The 18,529-nt window shown below is 55.9% G+C and overlaps 1 protein-coding gene across 1 annotated transcript in view; it reads right to left on the bottom strand.

The window, feature by feature from the left end:
- Positions 1-12,884: 12,884 nt before the first annotated feature.
- The window catches only part of ZBTB40 (zinc finger and BTB domain containing 40), a 39,901-nt gene continuing 34,256 nt past the window's right edge, over positions 12,885-18,529 (bottom strand). Inside the window, exon 18 of the mRNA XM_086715985.1 lies at positions 12,885-16,927. Within this exon, the coding sequence (XP_086572111.1) occupies positions 16,733-16,927 (195 nt within the window). The 3' untranslated portion in view covers positions 12,885-16,732. The remainder of the gene's footprint in view (positions 16,928-18,529) is intronic.

The following is an 18,529-nucleotide window of genomic DNA, read 5'->3' as shown; positions in this document are numbered from 1 at the left end:
ACGGGAACAATGGTGGGGCACCTGCATTGTCCGGGGCCCTGGGGATCCCACAGCGAACAAGGCAGGTCCCCGCCCCTGCGGTGCTTATGATGCAGGTGAGGAGAGAGGCCAGTGGGTACTTGATCAAAGTTTCGATCGTGATAAGTGCTGTGAAACACCAAAGGCGGGTGGAAGGTGGACGGTGGCATGGGGCTGATCTCGGCAGCGTGGACAGGGACGGCTCTCCGGGAAGGAGGCCTCTGAGCTGTTGTTCCTATCAACACGATCCGAGAATCCCAGTGTTGGAGAGGTCTACAAAGGCCGCTGACCTCACAGCCCCCACCTCCCCCCCCCCCCCCCCCCGTCCCCCAGGAGGGCTCTCCCAGCACAGCCGAGAGACTGTGACAGCCCCAGCCCCACCTCCCAGCAGCTGCGTGATTCTGGGCAAGTTCCTTTACTTCTCCAAGACCCCGTTTCTTCACCTGGATAATGGGGGACACCCGCAAGGCTGCACTGGCTCCTGGCGAGGGGCCCTGAGGCTCTCATTCCACCCACTGATGCCGAGCAGGCCGGGCGACAGCCGAGGGTCCCAGGAACAGGGAAAGGAGAAGGTTCAGCCGAACCACAGAGGACAGATGGGCATTCTGACCCAGGTTCGGGGAGCAGGGACTCCTCCTTCTTGCCCCAGAGGTGGGGCTGGGCAGAGTGGGTGGCAGGGGCCATTGGCAGTTTGATAACCAGAGAGTGACAAACGAGGGAACGGTGAGTAATGGAGGCTGGGGAGGCCGGCAGAGGCCAGGTCTCCGAGGGCCCTGCCTGGCTGACTGAGCCTCCAGGACTTTCTCTCAGGTGCTGTTGCGGGTGGAGCCAGGGCACCGTGAAGTCGGATCCCTCTGACAGTTGAAAGGCCTGTGAAGACAGCTTTAGGGCCCCTTGGGCCTTCCCTTTTCTGGCTTGGGGTCTCCAGGGCCTCCTCCAGCTGCCCTCCATCCCACCTCCTCAGTGTGGCCTCCACTTGGAGGTGGCCCCAAGGACAGTTAGAGATTGTGGCTCTTGGATGGACAGCCAGGGCCACCCACGGGAAAGCTGAGCACAGAGGACCTGTTAGGGCCCATGCATCTGCTTTCCTAAACCCACCCCTATCTGTGTCTTCTCACCCCACCCATGCCTTTCAGCCGGTGGGTTTGAACCCACCCGGCTCTTCCACTTACTATCTGTGTGACCTTGGACAAGTGACTTTGTGCTTCAGTCCCTCACCTATAAAATGGGGAGATGGGGAGGAATCTTCGTGTGTGTGTGTGTGTGTGTGTGTGTGTGTGTGTGTGTGTAAGCTCACATATCTAGAAGCCATGACCCATGGCCTCTGTGTGCCTCCCACTTGGTGAACACTGTGTGAAGAGGAAGGGGGAAGGGACTGTGCTATCTCCCATTTTAGAGACAGGGAAGCTGAGACTGGAGGGAGGTGGTGGCCTGCCCAAGGATATTCACTCAGCACATCAGGGGCACAGCTGGGACCAGGACTCAAGTCCTGTTTGGGCACATGGTCTAGAATTCTTTCCACCATGTCAGGTGTCATCCAAAGCAATATCTCGAGTTGAGGGATGAAGCTCTAATGGGGGGATTCCAAGCATCAGCCAGTAGCACAGCATTATTCTAAGCTGAGGACATGACAGAAAGATCTTCTCAGTCTCCCCTAAACCCATTCCGCACCCCACCTACCCAAAGGAATCACTCTACGTAGGCATCTGCATTCTCTGCCCCTAGACAGGATCTGATGGGCTGGCCTTGCCCAGAACTGTCTTATCCACCTGCTGAAGTCCCGTTTGGCCTCGTCTCTGGAACCTTCCTGATGCTAGGGCTCCACCTCCACTCCCTGCCCCTGGCATGGCCCTTGTCATCGGGTATGATGATTGCCTATTTTCTTCGTCTGCCCCTTACTAGATTGTGGGCTTAAGGGCAGTGTCCTTTTGCTTGGTCACCTCTGTCCCCAGCACCAGAACTGAGCCCTCTATTACTGTGTGGTCAAATGAGTGTGTGCTCTAAGCCCTGACACTCCCTCCCTCCCTTAACCTGGTGTTTCTTACTCTTCTATTCAGTATTGTTCCCCAAGGAGCCTTGTAAGACATTTTCCCCCTAATCTCCACCCCTATGGAATCAAATACTACAGATAACACTGCATGCCTGTGTATGAACTCTACACGTGTCTGCAGTTTACGTAGAGAGTATGATTTTGTCACCCTCCCACAGTCAACTGCCAGCCCTCTCAAGCATGCAAGCTTTAACTCAAGTCACCTGTGAGTCCTGTGGACGGTAAGCCACCCTGGCTAGGTTGACTGGATTGCTTCAACACTTAATCACTTCTGGGTGAAACATGAAGAGGGCAAAATGAACGTCAGGGCGCATTTGCTGTTCCGATGGGTGTTCCGGGAGCAGGGAGCTCCGCCTGAGCCGTGGGGGCCCAGCTCAGAGGAGGGCAAGGGCAAGCCGGCCTCGCTGGGGTACTGGGAGGTCTGAGTTGGTGAGTCTCTTGAAGGTTGTCTGGTCCAAACTAATTTTACCGATGGAGAGACAGATGCCAAAGAAGGAATGTGGAGGCCCGGGGGTGAGAGTTTGTAACCAGCTTGTGAGTCTGTTGAGGGGACTCGTTCTTGGGCCATCAATGGGACCAAGATGTGCAGGGCATGGTGGGTGGATGAATGGATGGACGGACTGATGGACAAAGGAAGGTCAGACTGACGCCCAGTCTCTTCCCCGCACTGAGGAGGTGAGAGTCCCAGCTGCAGCCCAGGCCTCTGGAAAGCTCTGGTGATGTCAGGTGCCAGGTAGGCCTCCAGAAACAAAACAGGAATGCCGGACAGAGTGACCTCTAACTCTCCTGACTGCAGACTCTTGCTTCCCCTGCCTCCTTTCCATCTCTACTCGGGCATGTCACAGACACCTCAGACCGAGCATGCCTCGAAGTCAACCCGCCGTCTTCCCTCTGGGACCTGCCTTCTCGTGGTTCTCCCCATCGCAGCACACAGAAATCTCGTGAGTCACCCTTGGGGGGGGGGGTCTCTCTTTTCCCCTGAGACCCCACGTCTGGTCCATCAGCAGATTCCACTGGCTCTGCTGTCAGCATCTGACCCCTCTCCACCACCACCCTGGTCAGGCTGCCGTATCTCCCCTTGCCTGGCTGACAAGCCGCTCAGAAACTTACTTAGGTCCTAGCCTCATTTTCATTTTCAAGTTTCGAGCAACTCTGCTGTGACGAGATATGGCAACAGCCCCAAAGCAGTCTCCCAGCACTCACCCTTCTCCCCATACTTACTCTCTACCCACAACCGCAGCACCGCACCCAAAGCCACCACCAACCAGATCCTTGACATCACCCAGAACGCCCTACATACTCCAGACCCCAATTATTTTTCTAGCTTTATCTCCCACTACTCCCCCACCGCCCCTGCCCACTCTGCTCTAGCCACATCACCTCCTCCATACTCCTCAGACAGGCCACGTGTACTCCTGCCTCAGGGCCCTTGCACTGGCCCTGCTAGGGGGCGGGGTGTCTCCCCCAGACACACAGCCAATCCCTCAAAGCCATCGGATCTTTCCTGAAGATACTTGTTAAGTGAGGTGGCTTTTCCTGGCCTCCCTCTCTGAAACTACATTTGCCTGATGTTGCCAACACTCTCCGTGACGCTTAGCATTATTTAGCATACTATATACTTCAATTATTGTCTGTCTCCCATACTAAAATATGAGCTCCATGAGAGCAGGGGTTTTATTCTCTTTTGCTCACTGTGGTGTCTGTAGCACTTAGAACACTGTCTAGCCCTTAGTAAGTGCTCAATTGATGCCTGTTGAAGGAAGGAAGGAAGGAAGGAAGGAAGGAAGGAAGGAAGGAAGGAAGGAAGGAAGGAAGGAATTTTGGCTTAGGGATGGGAGAGCAGTGTGGAGGGGCCATGCCTGTCTCAGGAAGCCTCTGGCATGGCATGATCTTTGTTCTTTGGCCTCTTTACCTGCTCTTTTTACTCAGTCACTCAGTAGAGGCCCAGGGCTCTGTGGAAGGTTAAGACACGAACAGAGACCGATACTGCACAATCCATTTCTGTGAGAAACACAGACTAATTCATAGACAGGAGGCGCAGAGAGGTGTCCGGGGCCTGGGAGGAGGGGGGCTGGAGTGAAGCTAGCAGACTTGGGGCTTCTTTGGGGGGTGCTGAAAATGTCTAGCGGGTAGAGTTTCAGTGCTGAGAATGTTCTGGAAATGGATGGTGGTGACAGTTGCGCAACAACGTGAATGTATTCAATGCCATAGAATTTTGCCCTGAAAAATGGCTAAAATGGTAAATTCTTTTGCTGTACTTTAGCACACACAAAAAAGGCAATAAAAAAAATGAACAGAGATTACCACATGCTCAGAATCGTGGGCTGCAGAAGGAATCAGATGAGTCCGGAAGGCACTGTGGCTGGTGTGACCGGGGGCAACTTTGTGGAGTGGGGGATATTTGGGATGGGCCTTGAAGGACGGGGAGAAGGAGGGTGGGAAGATCTGGCAGAGGACGCAGGTGGGGGTGGGGAAGAGGACGGCCAGGAGGTAAGTCTGGCCCTGTGTATGTGTGCTTGGCTGGGGGTACACGCGGCCCCACGCGGGGGACCCTGAAGCCCCGTCACCTCCCCCTGCCCCCTGGCAGCCTGGACCTGAGCTCCTGGAAAGGCTCATGGGGAGGCTTCTGGCCAGGAAATAGGGGGCAGCCCACGGTACCCAGGGAATCCTAGCTCCTCGGGCCTGCTGAGTGGCGGGGTGAGGACGCCCCCGCAAACGCAGGGTTCAGGGCTTCTTCACCCGGCCAGGCTGGACTACCCTGCAAGACTCTGGGCCTTGGGCCCAGACTCCCCCTGTTAGTGCCGGGGCCACGACGTCTGCAAGGTCAGGGCCGAACGCCTCGCGTGGACGCCCTCCTCACCATTGCCCTGTGGGCACTAGAGTCCACATGACAAAGCAGAGTCTCCTGCAACCGCTGCCCTTTCCAGGCTCAGGCCCAGGGGAGCTAATCACAGCCACCTACCGAGTCCCTTCTCTGCCGGCACCGCACGGGGGTCTTCATGGGTATAATCCCGAGGGACAGACAAGTACTGGTACCCTCCCCATTTCACAGGCAAGGAAAATAGGGCTCAGAGAGGCTACATGGCCTGCCCAAAGCCAGAGCACTCAGGTTGGCATGTGACTGACTCTCAGTCCCTGAGCTCTGGGCTGGCTTCAGACCAGGGCTCGCGGGATGGCTTGGCCACTGTCCCTGTGTCCCACTCTCCTCCTGGGGCAGCACCTCCCCCCAGCTCTGGAAAGCTTCCCTTTTCCTAGGCCTAGATGGTTTTGTCGCCCGTCCCTGCCAGCTCCTGGGGGGCACGGTCTCCAAGGCCCCAGCCCTCCCTGAGGTGAGGGGAGGCAGGGCTGCCCTGGATGGAAGCTGCCGCAGGAGGCTCCCATTGGTGCCACTCTCAGCACCTGTGCCAGCATTTTGGCCCAAAGAGGACAGGTTTCCCCTCCCATTGAGGACAGGAGTTCCTCCCACGTCTGTTCCCCACGAGTGGTTATGAGGTACTTCGCTGCGTGCTTGCCCCAGGCCGGGCTCGGTGCTCACAACACTGCAGGGGCAGCACCGGCACAGATGAGGAAACCGAGGAGGCCCAGGGAGAAGTCGCACAGGTGCAGGTTGCAGAGCGATGCCCGGAACCCGGACTGCCCCACTACCAGAGCTGTGCAAGGAACCACAGACTGCTAGACTGGGGCCCTTAGAGGCCGTCTGGTCCAGTTACCGGGGTGGGGCCTGCGGCTCGTGGGTGATGATGCATCCAGTTTTCCTAGGACTTCTGTTCTACATACATGCTGACACGTTGCCACAAATCTTGTTAGTTCCAAGATAAACAAAAGTCACGTGTAAGTTTATGGTATGCTTTAAAAAACTGTTTAATTGAGGGGCACCTGGGTGGCTCAGTTGGTTAAGCGTCCAACTTCAGCTCAGGTCACGATCTCGCGGTTTGTGAGTTTGAGCCCCATTGGGGGTTCTGTGCTGCCAGCTCAGAGCCTGGAACCTGCTTCAGATTCTGTGAATCCCTCTCTCTGCCCCTCCCGCAACTCACACTCTGTCTCTCTCAAAAATAAATATTAAATAAAAAAAATTTTTTAAATGTTTGAGGCAAGTACCTTCTACTACGGTAGCCGTCACAATGGCACCGACACAGGAAGGTGAGCCTGCCCTCCGAGAGTGTGCCTGGCCCCCACAGCTCACTCTATGTGGACATTGGCTGGCGCCTGGGGCAGCACGCTCAGTGTAACCGTGTCCTCTCAAAGATGGGGCAGGCAGAGGGTTTCCTGGCTGCCCCTGTGGCAACTTCTCATTTGTTTAGCTCTGGTCTGGACTTTGTGTTTACACCAGGGTGACCCTTCCGGCAAAAGCTGGCTGACCTCAAATTCCTCCACCCTGTTGAGCTCCAATGTACCCACCTGCAAAATGGGCTAAAAGTAATGTCACTAGAGAATCAGCATCCCCGACGGGGCAGGGAGAGCCCCTGGTATCTACGCTGACTCAAATGACGGCGGAGGAGGGGACAGAACGGGGATGGTGCGAGCCTTAGGCGCATACGGCGAGGGACACCCTTAGTGAACAAAAGGACGCACTCCTGACCTCACTGACACCGTCCACCGCTCAAGTGCCTGTCCCTCCTGGCACTGGGCACCAGTGGAAATGTCACAGGCTTTGGGGACAGACTTGGGCTTGAATTTGGGTTTCGCTGCTTCCTGAATGTCTCTCACTGAGCACGACAGCCACTAGCCACATACAACTATTTAAAATGTAGGGGCGCCGGCGTGGCTCAGTCAGTTAAGCGTCAGACTCCTGATTTCAGTTCAGATCGTGATCTCACCATTCGTTGTGAGATCGAGCACCGCACGGAGCCTGTTTGGGATTCTCTCTCTGCCCCTCCCCTGCTCACAGGCACGTGCTCTCTCTCTCTCTCTCAAAATAAATAAGTATGTTTAAGACATAAATTAAAATAGAAAATTCGGTTTCTCGGTCACACTAGCCACATCTCAGGGGGTCAAAGCCACATCTGACCAATGACTCCCACACCAGGCAGCACAGAGCAGACCGTTTCCCTCATCACAGGGAATCCTACCGGGCAGGGCTCATCTGGTGACCCGAACGGGATGCGATGTCTGCGCTGGGGACGACCCGCACACAGCCCGGCCCGAGGCAGAGGGCAACGAATGGAAGTGCTCAGCCCGCCCCGGCCACGAGGACTGAGCAGTGCCTTTCCCTGCAAAGTGCACGTAATGCTGGGTCGGGCTGCTTGGATCGCCATCCTGCTGCGGACTTACTGGGTGACCAGGTGAGGTCGCCTCCCGGAGCCTCAAATTCCTCATTTGCAAAATAACGATTCATGCTCTTTTAGCCCCAGAGCACTGCTGCCTGAGCCGAGCGAGCAAATGATTCCAAATGCTCTGAAGTATGGGGGCCACGGTGACAAAAGGGACAGCAGCCCAGTGGAGCGGGAAAAGCCCACTTCTGGTGCCAGACACCTGGACGGCAACTCCACCTCTGACCAGCCGAGGACGCTGGAGCCCAGAGAGGAGGCCGCGTCTGAGCTCCTTCGCTGCAAAAGGAGTAATGACGACGAGACTTAACCTTCCGTGTTGCTGTGAGGCCGGATAACGACCCGAGGACGGCAGAGCGCCACGAAGAGTAGGGCCTTATGGGCCTGCTGTTACCCGTGCAGGGAGGCCAAACACTAGGGAGGCCACGCCGGGCCAGGCGTTTGCCACCTGGTCTCCTCGCTGCGCTCCGCCTGCCCGAGTCCCGCTCCACCGGCCGGGAGCCCTCCCGCTGCTCCAAGCGGCACACCCGCGGGGGACAGAACTGGAGGCACCAAACGGACCAAGACACCCTGTTCTGCTGATGCCAGAACAAGGGGCCACAGGGCCAGGACCTCGGGGTGTGCTCCAAGCTGAGAAGTCGGCCTGCAGTTGGTGGCACGCCCCTGGGCTGCAGGCTGTAGCTCCAGGCGGCTCTGCGGTGCAGCAGGAAGCAGCAGCAGGAGCGTGGCTCCCAGGCATCCAGACCCCAGCTCTGCTTCTGGTTTTGCTGCTCACCTAGTCACTCAGGTGTTTCCTGAGCCCCGGCCATGCACGACCCTAGGGGAATGGGGCATAGAGAGGCGGCTGAGGAGGCCCTGCCTTCCGGACACTCTGTCCAGCTTGCCCTCTCTTCCCTCTTCCTCCCCCACCCAGAAGCCCACCTTGCCTGAGCTTCAGAAGTACCAGTGGGGTCTCTGCATCGGGGCAGGGACCACTCCAGAGCTCTGGGGCCCCTGTTAGCATGAGTTGAATTTTTTTTTAAAGTTTATTTATCTTTGAGAAAGAGAGAGAGAGAGAGAGAGAAGCAGGCAGAGAGAGAGGGAGAGACAGAATCTCAAGTAGGCTCTGCACTGTCAGCGCAGAGCCTGATGTGGGGCTCAAACTCATGAACCATGAGATCACAACCTGAGCTGTAATCAAGAGTCGGATGGATGTTTAACTGACTAAGCCACCTGGGCGCCCCACGAGTGGTATTTTTTTATTGAGCACTTTCTACGTGCAATAACCTATACCAAAGCATTATATGTGTTACCTTTAATCTCCACAATTACCCTAAGAGTTTTTATTACCTCCATTTACAGACAAGAAAAAAAAAAAAAAAGAAGAATCAAGGTAAAGAGAAGCTAATACCCAGGGTCACACATCTAACAAGGGACACAGCAGGGTATTGAATTTAGATCTGAATAGCTCGGAAGGGTGGCTCTGAACCACATTTCATATAGTGTTCTAATGAAATACTTTCCAATAACTTTGGCTGCCGTTCTGAAAAACATTTATCTTTTAGGAGCCCAGGATTAGGGGAGAGGTGGGGAAGTCAGAGAGGCCAACATGCTTCCCGGAGCTGTGTGGGTCCAGGAACCACCCTCGCATACCTGTGCCAGGCTGTGTAGGCCTCTGCTGCTCCTGTGGGGCTCAGGCTGGTCAGGTGACTGTCCTTCCACGCTCCAGGGACTGGAGTGAGCCTGGACTGAGGTGGCAAGTATTGACTGAGGGCTGGTGAAGCCGGGGTGGGCCCTTGGCCACAGACCAGCTAGTCCCAAAGCCAAGGCAAAGGGCATGACACCACATTTCTAGCGGATAAAAGCAGAGGTTTAGGCCTGACTGGCCATCTCGGGAGGGATGGGGGGAAGGGAAGGGAAAGGAGACAGCAGGCAGGGAGCCTTGCTAGGCCCTCTGACAACAGTCCGGGTACGGCAGGCCGGGCTGTCAGGGACTGGTAGTATAGCTGACTAGATATTTTCTGGCCGACTAGGTATTAAGCAAGAAATGCTTGGCAATTTCTTTTTTTTTAAAGGTTTTATTTTGAAGTAATCTCTACACCCAACGTGGGGCTCGAACTCACAACGCTGAGGGTCAAGAGTCACACGCTCTCCCAACGGAGCCAGCCAGGCGTCCCAGGCGAGAAATGCTTGGATATAGCGTCCACGTAAGAAAAAGCTCTGGAGTCAGAGTGCCTGTGTTCGAACCCCTGCTCACCAGCTCTGTCACTCATTAAGTGACTTCTCTGGTGTTGGTTTCCTCACCTGTAACACAGGTTAACAGCAGCGACGTCACAGCGCCGGGGAAGTAAAATTACACAAAGCTCTGTGTCCCAAGCGATTATTATGAGAATATTTCAAAAAAATATTAACCACTCCTATGTAAAAGAAAACAGAGAGAGAGAGAGAGAGAGAGAGAGAGAGAGAGAGAGAGAGAGAGAGACACAGCATTTATAGGTACTTTAGGTCTCAGTCTGGACCGGCATGGATGCTTTTGGTTCTCGTTTCTCATAAATAATCTTTGGGCAACATGACTATCGATCCCCAGCACGACCCGACCTCTACAGCATCTGGCGTGGGACGGACGCCACAACAGGACCTCAGAGAGCCCAGAACTCCAGGGAGAACAGACCTTTTGCCATCAGGCACCAGAGGTGCCTGGTTAACTGTGTGCACGTGTGCGTCTCTGTGTGTTAACAGAAACGATGATGTACGGTTCTTGCCCTTGAAGGGGTCACGTTTCAGTGAGGGAGGATCTTAAGTCACCCTGTGACAACCTGATAACCCCATACTCCCAAACCCACCCTCACTCCTGCCTGACATGTCTCAGCCCATGGCGTGCGCGTGCACAGCCGCCCTGTTCCCCGTCTTACCTCCGCTCCCTGGGCTCACAGGCAGCTCCAGCCCCGGCCTCTCTGCAAGCGCTGGCTTTGGTCTGGACCCTGTGTCGAGCACAGAGGTTCCGACCTTAAAAGGAATGAAAAGCTGTTCGGTCGTGCGCCAGCCCCGTGGGCCCTCTTCCCACCCCCTGCCCATTTTTATCAGACCCTCCTGATGGCAGGTCTATGAAATCTTCCCTGGAGGGGGCTATGGGTCCCTGGACTGACCTTGTCCTGATGTGTTTGATCAGCTGTTTCTGGCCTACGCTGGGGGAACCAGCGCGAGAAGAGTGGCAGGAGTGGTGTTTGATCAGAGCAGCTGGGGAGCTCTGGGCCTGGCTAGCTGCTCTGAGCCTTCTGCTAATCTCTCCTCGGAGGACAAAGGAAGGAGGATGTTCTGATAGACCAGCCCTCAGGTGGCCCGGGGAACAGCCTCGCTGGCGGGGGGGGGGGGGGGGGGGGGGGGGGGATGTGGGAGGGGGTTTCTCCCCGAGGGGCACGAGGGCAAGCCAGACAAGCAGCATCTACCAAGCACTTGAGTGCACCGTCTGGTGCGCTAAGTGTGCAAACAGACGCAGGTGTCTTAGTGGGCACGCGCTGACTGACAGGGCAGAAGATGGCACCGGGGCACAAGAATAAAGCCTAAAGAACGTTCACAAGAAGAAATAAACCTCCTTGTGGGTTTTTAAAGGTTTTATTTTTAAGTAATCTCTACACCCAACATGGGGCTCGAACTCACAACCCTGAGGTCGAGAGTTGCGTGTTCTACCGACCAAGCCAGCCAGGCACCCCCGAACCTGGTTTCTATGCCCATGTCCTAGACCCTCTGTTCTAGGTGAAGCCTTGGGTACTGGAGTATTTCTCAGTGAAGGGTGAAGCCCTTTGGTCTAGGACAAGTTCACACAGAGGCAGCCAGAAGCTACATTTCTCTTTACGCCCAAACACATCCCTGAGCACAAGCGTGGAGGGTAAGAGAAACAATGAACAGGAACACTCCAGAGGCAGGGTGGGAAGACCAGACATCATTACATACTCCGTGTTCCAACTCCCTGGTTCTCACCGGGTGCTGCCCCCACCTGTACTCAGACAAGACTCCTCGGCTGTGCTGCTGAGGGGCTCCGACAGTCCCTGCTCCACTTGGGATGTCCTGTCCCCCTCTAATCCCCATTCACTTGGGTCTGGGACAGAGGCCCCAGGATTACACGGTATGGCCCAGAGAGGGGAGTCTTACCTTGGCCTTGGGCACCCCGGCACTCTATTCCAGGCCCTCTACCTTAAGGATGTGTTGGACGTACTCCTTCTTGCCCTTCTCTGCCCCCTCCCCCCAGGCTCTTTAAACGCGTTGCAAACATCATTTCCAAAGCATCTATATGCTGGTAGAAGGTTAGGAAGGCCTTGCCCAAGGTCATTCGTCTAGTTAGTCCATGCCCTTCCCACTGTGCTGCTTAGCCTCCTACAGCAGCCCCCAGGCCCAGGGCGGAGATAACTGGATTGTCAAGGGATCACTCGGCCCATTTCCCACCTCTGCACACATTCACCTTCGTGGCTGGAGCCCAGGGGTATGTTGCCATCATCCAGAGCCACCCAGCACCCTGTAAGGATTATTGCTTACAACAGAGGGCTCCAGCCTCTCTCCAAAGACGGCTTAGGCAGGGGCACTCCTTCATAAAGGCCCTGTGGGCTCTGGACAGGGATCCATTCGAGCCACTCCAGGACTGTCCCAGGAGACGTGAGCACAGAGCCACCCTGCCCGCCTGCCTTTCCCCAGCCTCAGGGCTGACCTGACCTTAGAGGACCCCTGGATAGAACGCGCCTCCCCTTGCCTTTCACGCTGATTCTTCCCGCAGAAATGAGGTACATCCTGCCCGTGTGCGGCCTCTCGGTTTCCTCGTTGGCTGCCAGCAACGTGACATTTTCAGCTATTTACCACAAAAGGTTTCTGCTTATTTTATACTCATCCGCTCAGCACTTTGTGCTTTGGGGCAGTTGAGATTCAAGAGATAAATGAAAAGTGGTGGGTGTTAGAAGGTTCCCCGAGGGTTCAGAGAGAGAGAGAGAGAGAGAGAGGGAGAGAGGGAGGGAGGCAGGGGGAGGGAGGGAGAAGAGAAACATGAAGGTGCAGGAATGGACACCCGCCTCAGTGCCAGCCATCGCAGGGACCGGCTGACCGCCACGTGAAAGACTTCGCGAACAATTACCATCTCAACGCTAAACTCATTCATTAAAGGCAGACCTGGAACCTCCCTACACTCCCTACAGTTCTGTGCGGCAGTATCCGTATCCCCCATTATAGATGGGAGTGGGGAGGGGGGAGGCTGAGAGGGTGTCTCCCCCAAGGTCACACAGTCAGAAAGTGGCACAGCTCGGACATACCCAGGTGGCGCACCTACGCCCATCCCTGAAACACTGCAGCACACTTGCTCCCTGGGAAGAGGGCTTCGGAAAGAGCCTCCACGTGACAGGACGGCATCCGTCCACCCCCCCCCCCCCCCCCCCCCCCCGCAGGCCAGGCCGTGCTCGTGTGGCCTGAAGGCACAAGAGCCCTGAGGACACCAGGCCTATCAAGCCGGTGCCCATCTGACAGCTGGCCAGAACCAAAGAGGAAACAGGTCTGTAACATCACAGTCCATTTGAAACTCAGGCAGCACAAGATTTTCAAAGTACGTATTTTATTTATACAGAATAGTGCAAGTTAAATGAAAATAATGGTTTGTAATCTAATTTACACAGCACCAGGTGCTGGCTAGTTGTCCTGACCGTGGTGGGAGGTGTGGCTGGCCTTGGGAAGAGAAACGACGAACATTTCCACGGTTGGGACGCCATGTGAATTAGCCCAGGAAATAATTTTTCTCAACGTGATCCCCAGAACACAGGCGGCTTCCCTCATCCTTAGAGGCACAGCTGTATGCGCAGGAAGTTTCTGAGTTCTGGCTGTGCTTTGAGCCTTTGGCCCAAGTCCTACCAGCCCCAAGGTTTTCCATGACAACAAAACAATCATCATCAACTTGCTTCCGATACCCTCTTCGACCCACAAATCTTACTGTTAATCCCATTTCTTCCCTACAACTCAAGGGACCCTGGGATACACTGGACCAAGCGGAGCAGGGCTGAGGCTGCTGCTCTTTCTTTGGGAGGAATAATTAAAACATCCCAGCAATTTCTCTGTCACTGTCCAGCTTTCCAGTCCCGATTTAATAGAAATGCTGCTTGTCCCCTACAACCGGTCTATGCGAGGTTACCAGTTTCTTCCATCCCTTAGGCAATTCATAGATCTCAGGCACATTGAGATTTAAAGGCACAGCCCTCCCATCTCATTAATATGTCATCAGCCTGTGGAGACCGCGACATCACCTGCAGTGAGAAACTCTTAGGGCCCATCTCATCTTTCTCGATTCTGAGAGTACACCTGATTTATTGAAAACCATGAACAGAGTAGGCCACTTCCCCCACCCCCCCAACCCATTCGCCCTGTCGGACTGGACCTCATTTTGTCCCTCAGCACCTGACCATCAGAGCTCTTCCCTGGGGCATGTGGCCAACGCCCGTGGTTGGTGGGAGAGGAGGGTCAGTGTTTCCGCACAGAAGCCCTGGACGGATCACGAGGATTCATCACGGAACCCAGGATTCACAGCACAGACCCTGGCACTTGCCGGGCTCAAAGGCTTCTAAGCATAAAGCTTCTGAGACAGAAGAGACAGGCTCTTTGCCTCAGCCCCTCTGCTGCCCTGCCGGCCCCAGGTGCTGCTCAGGTACTTGGGACAGTCCCATCTTCCTCGGGCAACCCTTGCTCTTGAATCTCCTATTTGTCGTCTCACTTACCTGGGATGGCAAATCCCGTTCCATAAATGATCCCCATTATTCCCACAGAAGCAGACTCCAGCTTGAAATCTGACTGCCTTTCCACTCCTCACTGGCTGCTCCACGAGCTCTGGAAGCAGAGAAAGTCTGCGGTCCTACTGAACGTAGCCGGGAAGCCCACAGGCTCCTCCACTCCACCGCAAATGCGCCAGGGTTCAGCCTGGAGGCCAGCAGGGCGCACCCCTGGCAGACACCTCTGCCATAAGAAAGCAAGTGACGGGGACCGAGGAGAGCACAATGACAATGTCCTCTGTGGCAGACATTCAGAAGGTCTCTTGGGCAGCAGTGGGAGGAAAGAACAAAAACAGCAGAGCTAGAAAAAGTCTTCCTACAATTAAAATCCATGCTTAGGCATCTCTGGGGAGGGACACTGTAAAATCACCGCCACGCAGTGCCCTGCAGAGGTCCACTCGGAGCAATGACTAAACTCAGGACGCACCTTTCCTCACTGTCGACTAGAAGTGGCACAGGGTCCGTGCCTCCCGCCGAACGGGCCACGGGGCAGGCGCGCACCTAGCACAGGTCCGACCCCTCTGTTTGCTCCCAGCCAGTGAGCTGCGGGTCTGACGATTCTGGAGGAAATGTGTGGCCGTGCCACAATGTGGGGCTCCACCGGAGACCTGAGAAAGGATTTCTCGGTACTTGAAAAGATATGGAACTTGGTTTAAAAACTTCAGCTTTCCTTCATCAGCAGACTTTTTTAAAAAGAAAAATCACTTTTCCCTACAGGCCCTTAGCAATTAAGTTTCTATTTGTTTTTCGACTAGAAGGGAGTCTGACGGCGCTGCAATCCCCAGCCACCGCCGAGGCTCGTGAGGAGCGGCACTCTTACCCGCCGGGCTGGCGCCCGTGGCCCTGTAGACACGGGCCACTCCATTCTCTTCCGGAGGGTTTCGTCTGGTCCCAAGGGGCGATTCGGTGCCACTCTGCCAGTTGCAGATCAAGAGCTCTCCCGGTCTGACAGCTCACAGGACCGAAGAACCTTCAGAAGAGACCGCCGTGGCAGGAGCAGTGAGGGCTTCACGTGGAGGCCACGTCTTAAGGGTTTGAGCACCATCTTCTGGTCAGGTTTTGGCTTTTGAGGACTTGCCTTTGAAAACTTCATTTACTCCACAATGGGAAGATCCCTGAGCCGACAAGCTCAAGTGACTTGCATATCAAAACGAGGACACGAGTGGAGGCAGGAGCAGTTAGCTGCCTGGTGTGCACAGGCCTGCGCTGGAGCTCACCGCCCGCGCTCGGCCAGATGGCCGCAGCGAACGCCCTGGTCAGTGACAAGGCTCCGCCTTCCGCCCTTCCAGCAGGGCGCGGAGGCGGTGAGGTCCTCACCGGGTCCCAAATTGACCCCCTGCCCCTGCTTGTACGGGGTGACGCGAAATGTGCTCGGCAAGGAGGCGTGGGCTTGCGGGGGGCCGACGCAACCGGGCACTAGCTCCGCGGGGGGTGAAGCCCCTCGCCGTGGCAGGGAGCCCTGCCTGCTGTGTAAACACTGCACTAGCAGACTGCGACCTCCTGGCATTGAGGAAAGGAAGACAAATGCTAGTCGTTCCCTCCAAACGGCGGGAACCTACATCCATCTAATTGCACTTCATAATGGATTCCACAAACCATTAATTATCAGATTATATTTTAGGAACCGCACATAAAAAACTTGGTGAAATTCAGACTCCAAAGGCTCACGACCCTGTGGTAACAGCGGCAGCCTGGAGAGTCGGACGACAGGCCCCTCGCAAGGCAGGGGGCGCGTGGCCGGAGGAAGAGCCAGGGGCAATCACGGGCACCACCGCACCCGGCCCGGCACTGGTTCATTGGCCGTAACACCAGCTCCAGAGTGAGGGAGCCAGGCTTGCGGGCCACGTAGGCATTTCCCGCTCTGACTGGAAATAGGGGTGAGGGGAATGCGGGAAGGCTGCGGGAACCAGCCTTCAGGTACAGAACACCACGGAAAACATCCTGGAAAGGCAGGGATTGTCTTTGCGGCGGGACGGCCCCACACTGACTGCTTCCCGCAGAAACATGGCAAGGCCTCGTCTGGGGAAGGGCTGACGGTCCTGACGAGGTGGGACTCGGCATGGAAGAGAGGCCTTCCCGCGTTAACACGCCACTCCCCATCCACCGGGAGTGGGCTGGGCCTCCCGAGCAGATGGGAGGATGACAGGGTGAGGAAGAGGCCAGTGTGCACCAGCCTGGGGGTCTCTGGATGGTCCGTTGTGCTTTGCTCTCATTTTTAGACGGCCAGAAGGCACCGGAAGCCCCGATCTGTGGGCCGCTGTCCCCCACACCCCTGCCATTCTGCACAGGGAAGGCTGCCCCCGATACGTAACCGCCGTCCCACAGGCACCTGCCATTCTGCAGGGAAGGCTGCCGGCACACAGCCCCTCTCTGGTGCCCTGGCCACCAGCTCCCGTCCCACTGCTCATCACAGAGGCCACTGCAGTAGGCCCGTCCCCTCTGAAGGGCAGCGGTGTCGGTGCCGATGACTCCAACACTGTTGGTTCTATGAGACCGAAGTGAGAGTGCTCCGGTTGGTGGAGGCTAAGATGCCCGCTACTCGGGCCAGCTGGGGGCGGAGGGCAAAGGGCAAAGCTGCGGAGCGTTCTCTCTGTGGCAAACGCAGGGCCCTCCCCTGGATGGGCAGCCGCTCACTTGGCCTCGCCACAGATGAGGGTCACGGTACCATCTAGCAAATCCTCCACGGTCACCGCCACAAGCTCAGAGCTGGTCTGAGATGTCTGTGAATCCGGCAAGGTCACAAACACCTGTGACCCAGCAAGCTGGGTCTCCTCCAAGGTGATCACCTGCTCCGTCGGGGCCGCCGGCTCTGGGGTTTGGATCACCTGAAAGGGAAAGACCGCGAGACCGCTCTGGGCAGTGTCCACAGTGGGCTCCCCAGAATTTACGTGGTTTTCGTCTCATGCTGTAATGATGATATTTATGTTTTCACCTGAGGAGAGCAATTGCATGTGCCTAATGGGAAGAGGCAAGTCTAACACAGCAGCGATGCAAAAGAGAAGGCAGGCAAACAATTTAAATAACTCCGTGAGCTAAATTGCTATAATTTAGCTCAGTACGCCATCTCAGGGTGCCCGGACTCTATGATTACCCACCGGTGAACACGGGCTCAGTTTCTTACACTGGGTTTTCCTGCCTCGAGGATCACGCTGCAGAGGGGAGCGCCACTGAAAGGAATGCTACTGAAGGTGGCCGGTCTCAGGCTTGACCACAGAAACGGAAAGACTTATCGGAAGCCTTGGCTTGCCAAAGGCGGTGTCTCTGGCCCTCAGTCAGGCAAAGAGCCTTCCTTGGAGGCTGTGTGGCTATAGAACTTGGGAGCAGGGACGAGTGGAGGAAATGTGACTTCCGTCAGCTCCCTCGTGTGGCTCCCCAGGCTGGCAGCCCCCCTCCAAGGCCACACGGACTTCTTCCAAATCCGGGTCACCTGTTCCAGACGGCCTTCCCATCCCAGGGAGAGCCAGTCTGTGGGGAAACACCCATTTCCCGCCCGGACCTCCACGCTGATGCTCGTGGCCTGTGGAGCTCGGGACAGCTTGGTGCCCCCTGATACTCTGAAACCAGAGAGCCCGTAGTGGGCACAGCCACCCTGGCCCTTGAGAATCAGCCCAGAGTGAGGAGCAGAGCGCTAGACCTGAGGGGGCAGAAGGGGGGAGGCCAAGCTCAGTCACCTGTCTGTGCTGTGGGGGTGAGGGGACTAATTCTGAGGTCTAATAAAAAATCACCCGGGATAGCAGTTTTCAAACTGTTTCTCCTTATTCTTTAGCATCAGAAACCTTTTTCTTCGCCCTCTTCATAAGACATCATAACTTACCAAGAATCCTAATATATAAAAAAGATCAAAGCAGAGCCATCCTGGGTGACACAGCAGCAGGGACTTCCCTGGAGCCTGCCCACCTGTCTTGCTCTCTGCTCGCACAGAGGCCCGTAAGAACACGGCTCACAAAGGACTCATCTGTGGGGCTGGACAGCAGGACGTTGAAGGAGTTAACGCTTCCGTTCCAGTCCACCCACAGACGATCGACAGAACTGGGTTTCTTTTCCTCCTCTACCCACCCTCGCTGGAGAAGACAGGAAGAGCAGGAAGAGGACCAGGGACACAGACAGGGGCTGGAGCAAGCTTAGTTTTGAAACATCAGAAGAGGCGAGCTTCCCCCCGGGAAAGGTGAATGGCCCTGACACACCCAATGTGTTTCGAAGGTGTCTCTGGCCCTGAAGGTGGTTGGTCTCAGGCTTCAACGGCCGGGGTCCCGACAGAGAGCTCACCCCCTCTTCTCTGAGGCCTCCCGCAGCTCCTGCCGTACCCCAGGGTGTTTTGCAGAAGATGGGGAGTGTGTGAATGAGGAGAAACCAAGCTTGTTGTGCTTTTGGAAATTCTCGTTCCAGGATCCCTCTACCCAGGGGCCATCTGCATGTGTTCGCCAGGA

This window comes from Puma concolor, chromosome C1 (genome assembly GCF_028749965.1).
Source record: "Puma concolor isolate L17-30 chromosome C1, mPumCon1.1.hap2, whole genome shotgun sequence".
NCBI classification, from domain to species: Eukaryota; Metazoa; Chordata; class Mammalia; order Carnivora; family Felidae; genus Puma; species Puma concolor.
The sequence above is the reverse complement of the archived record's forward strand: the minus strand, read 5'-3'. Positions and strand labels throughout refer to the sequence as shown.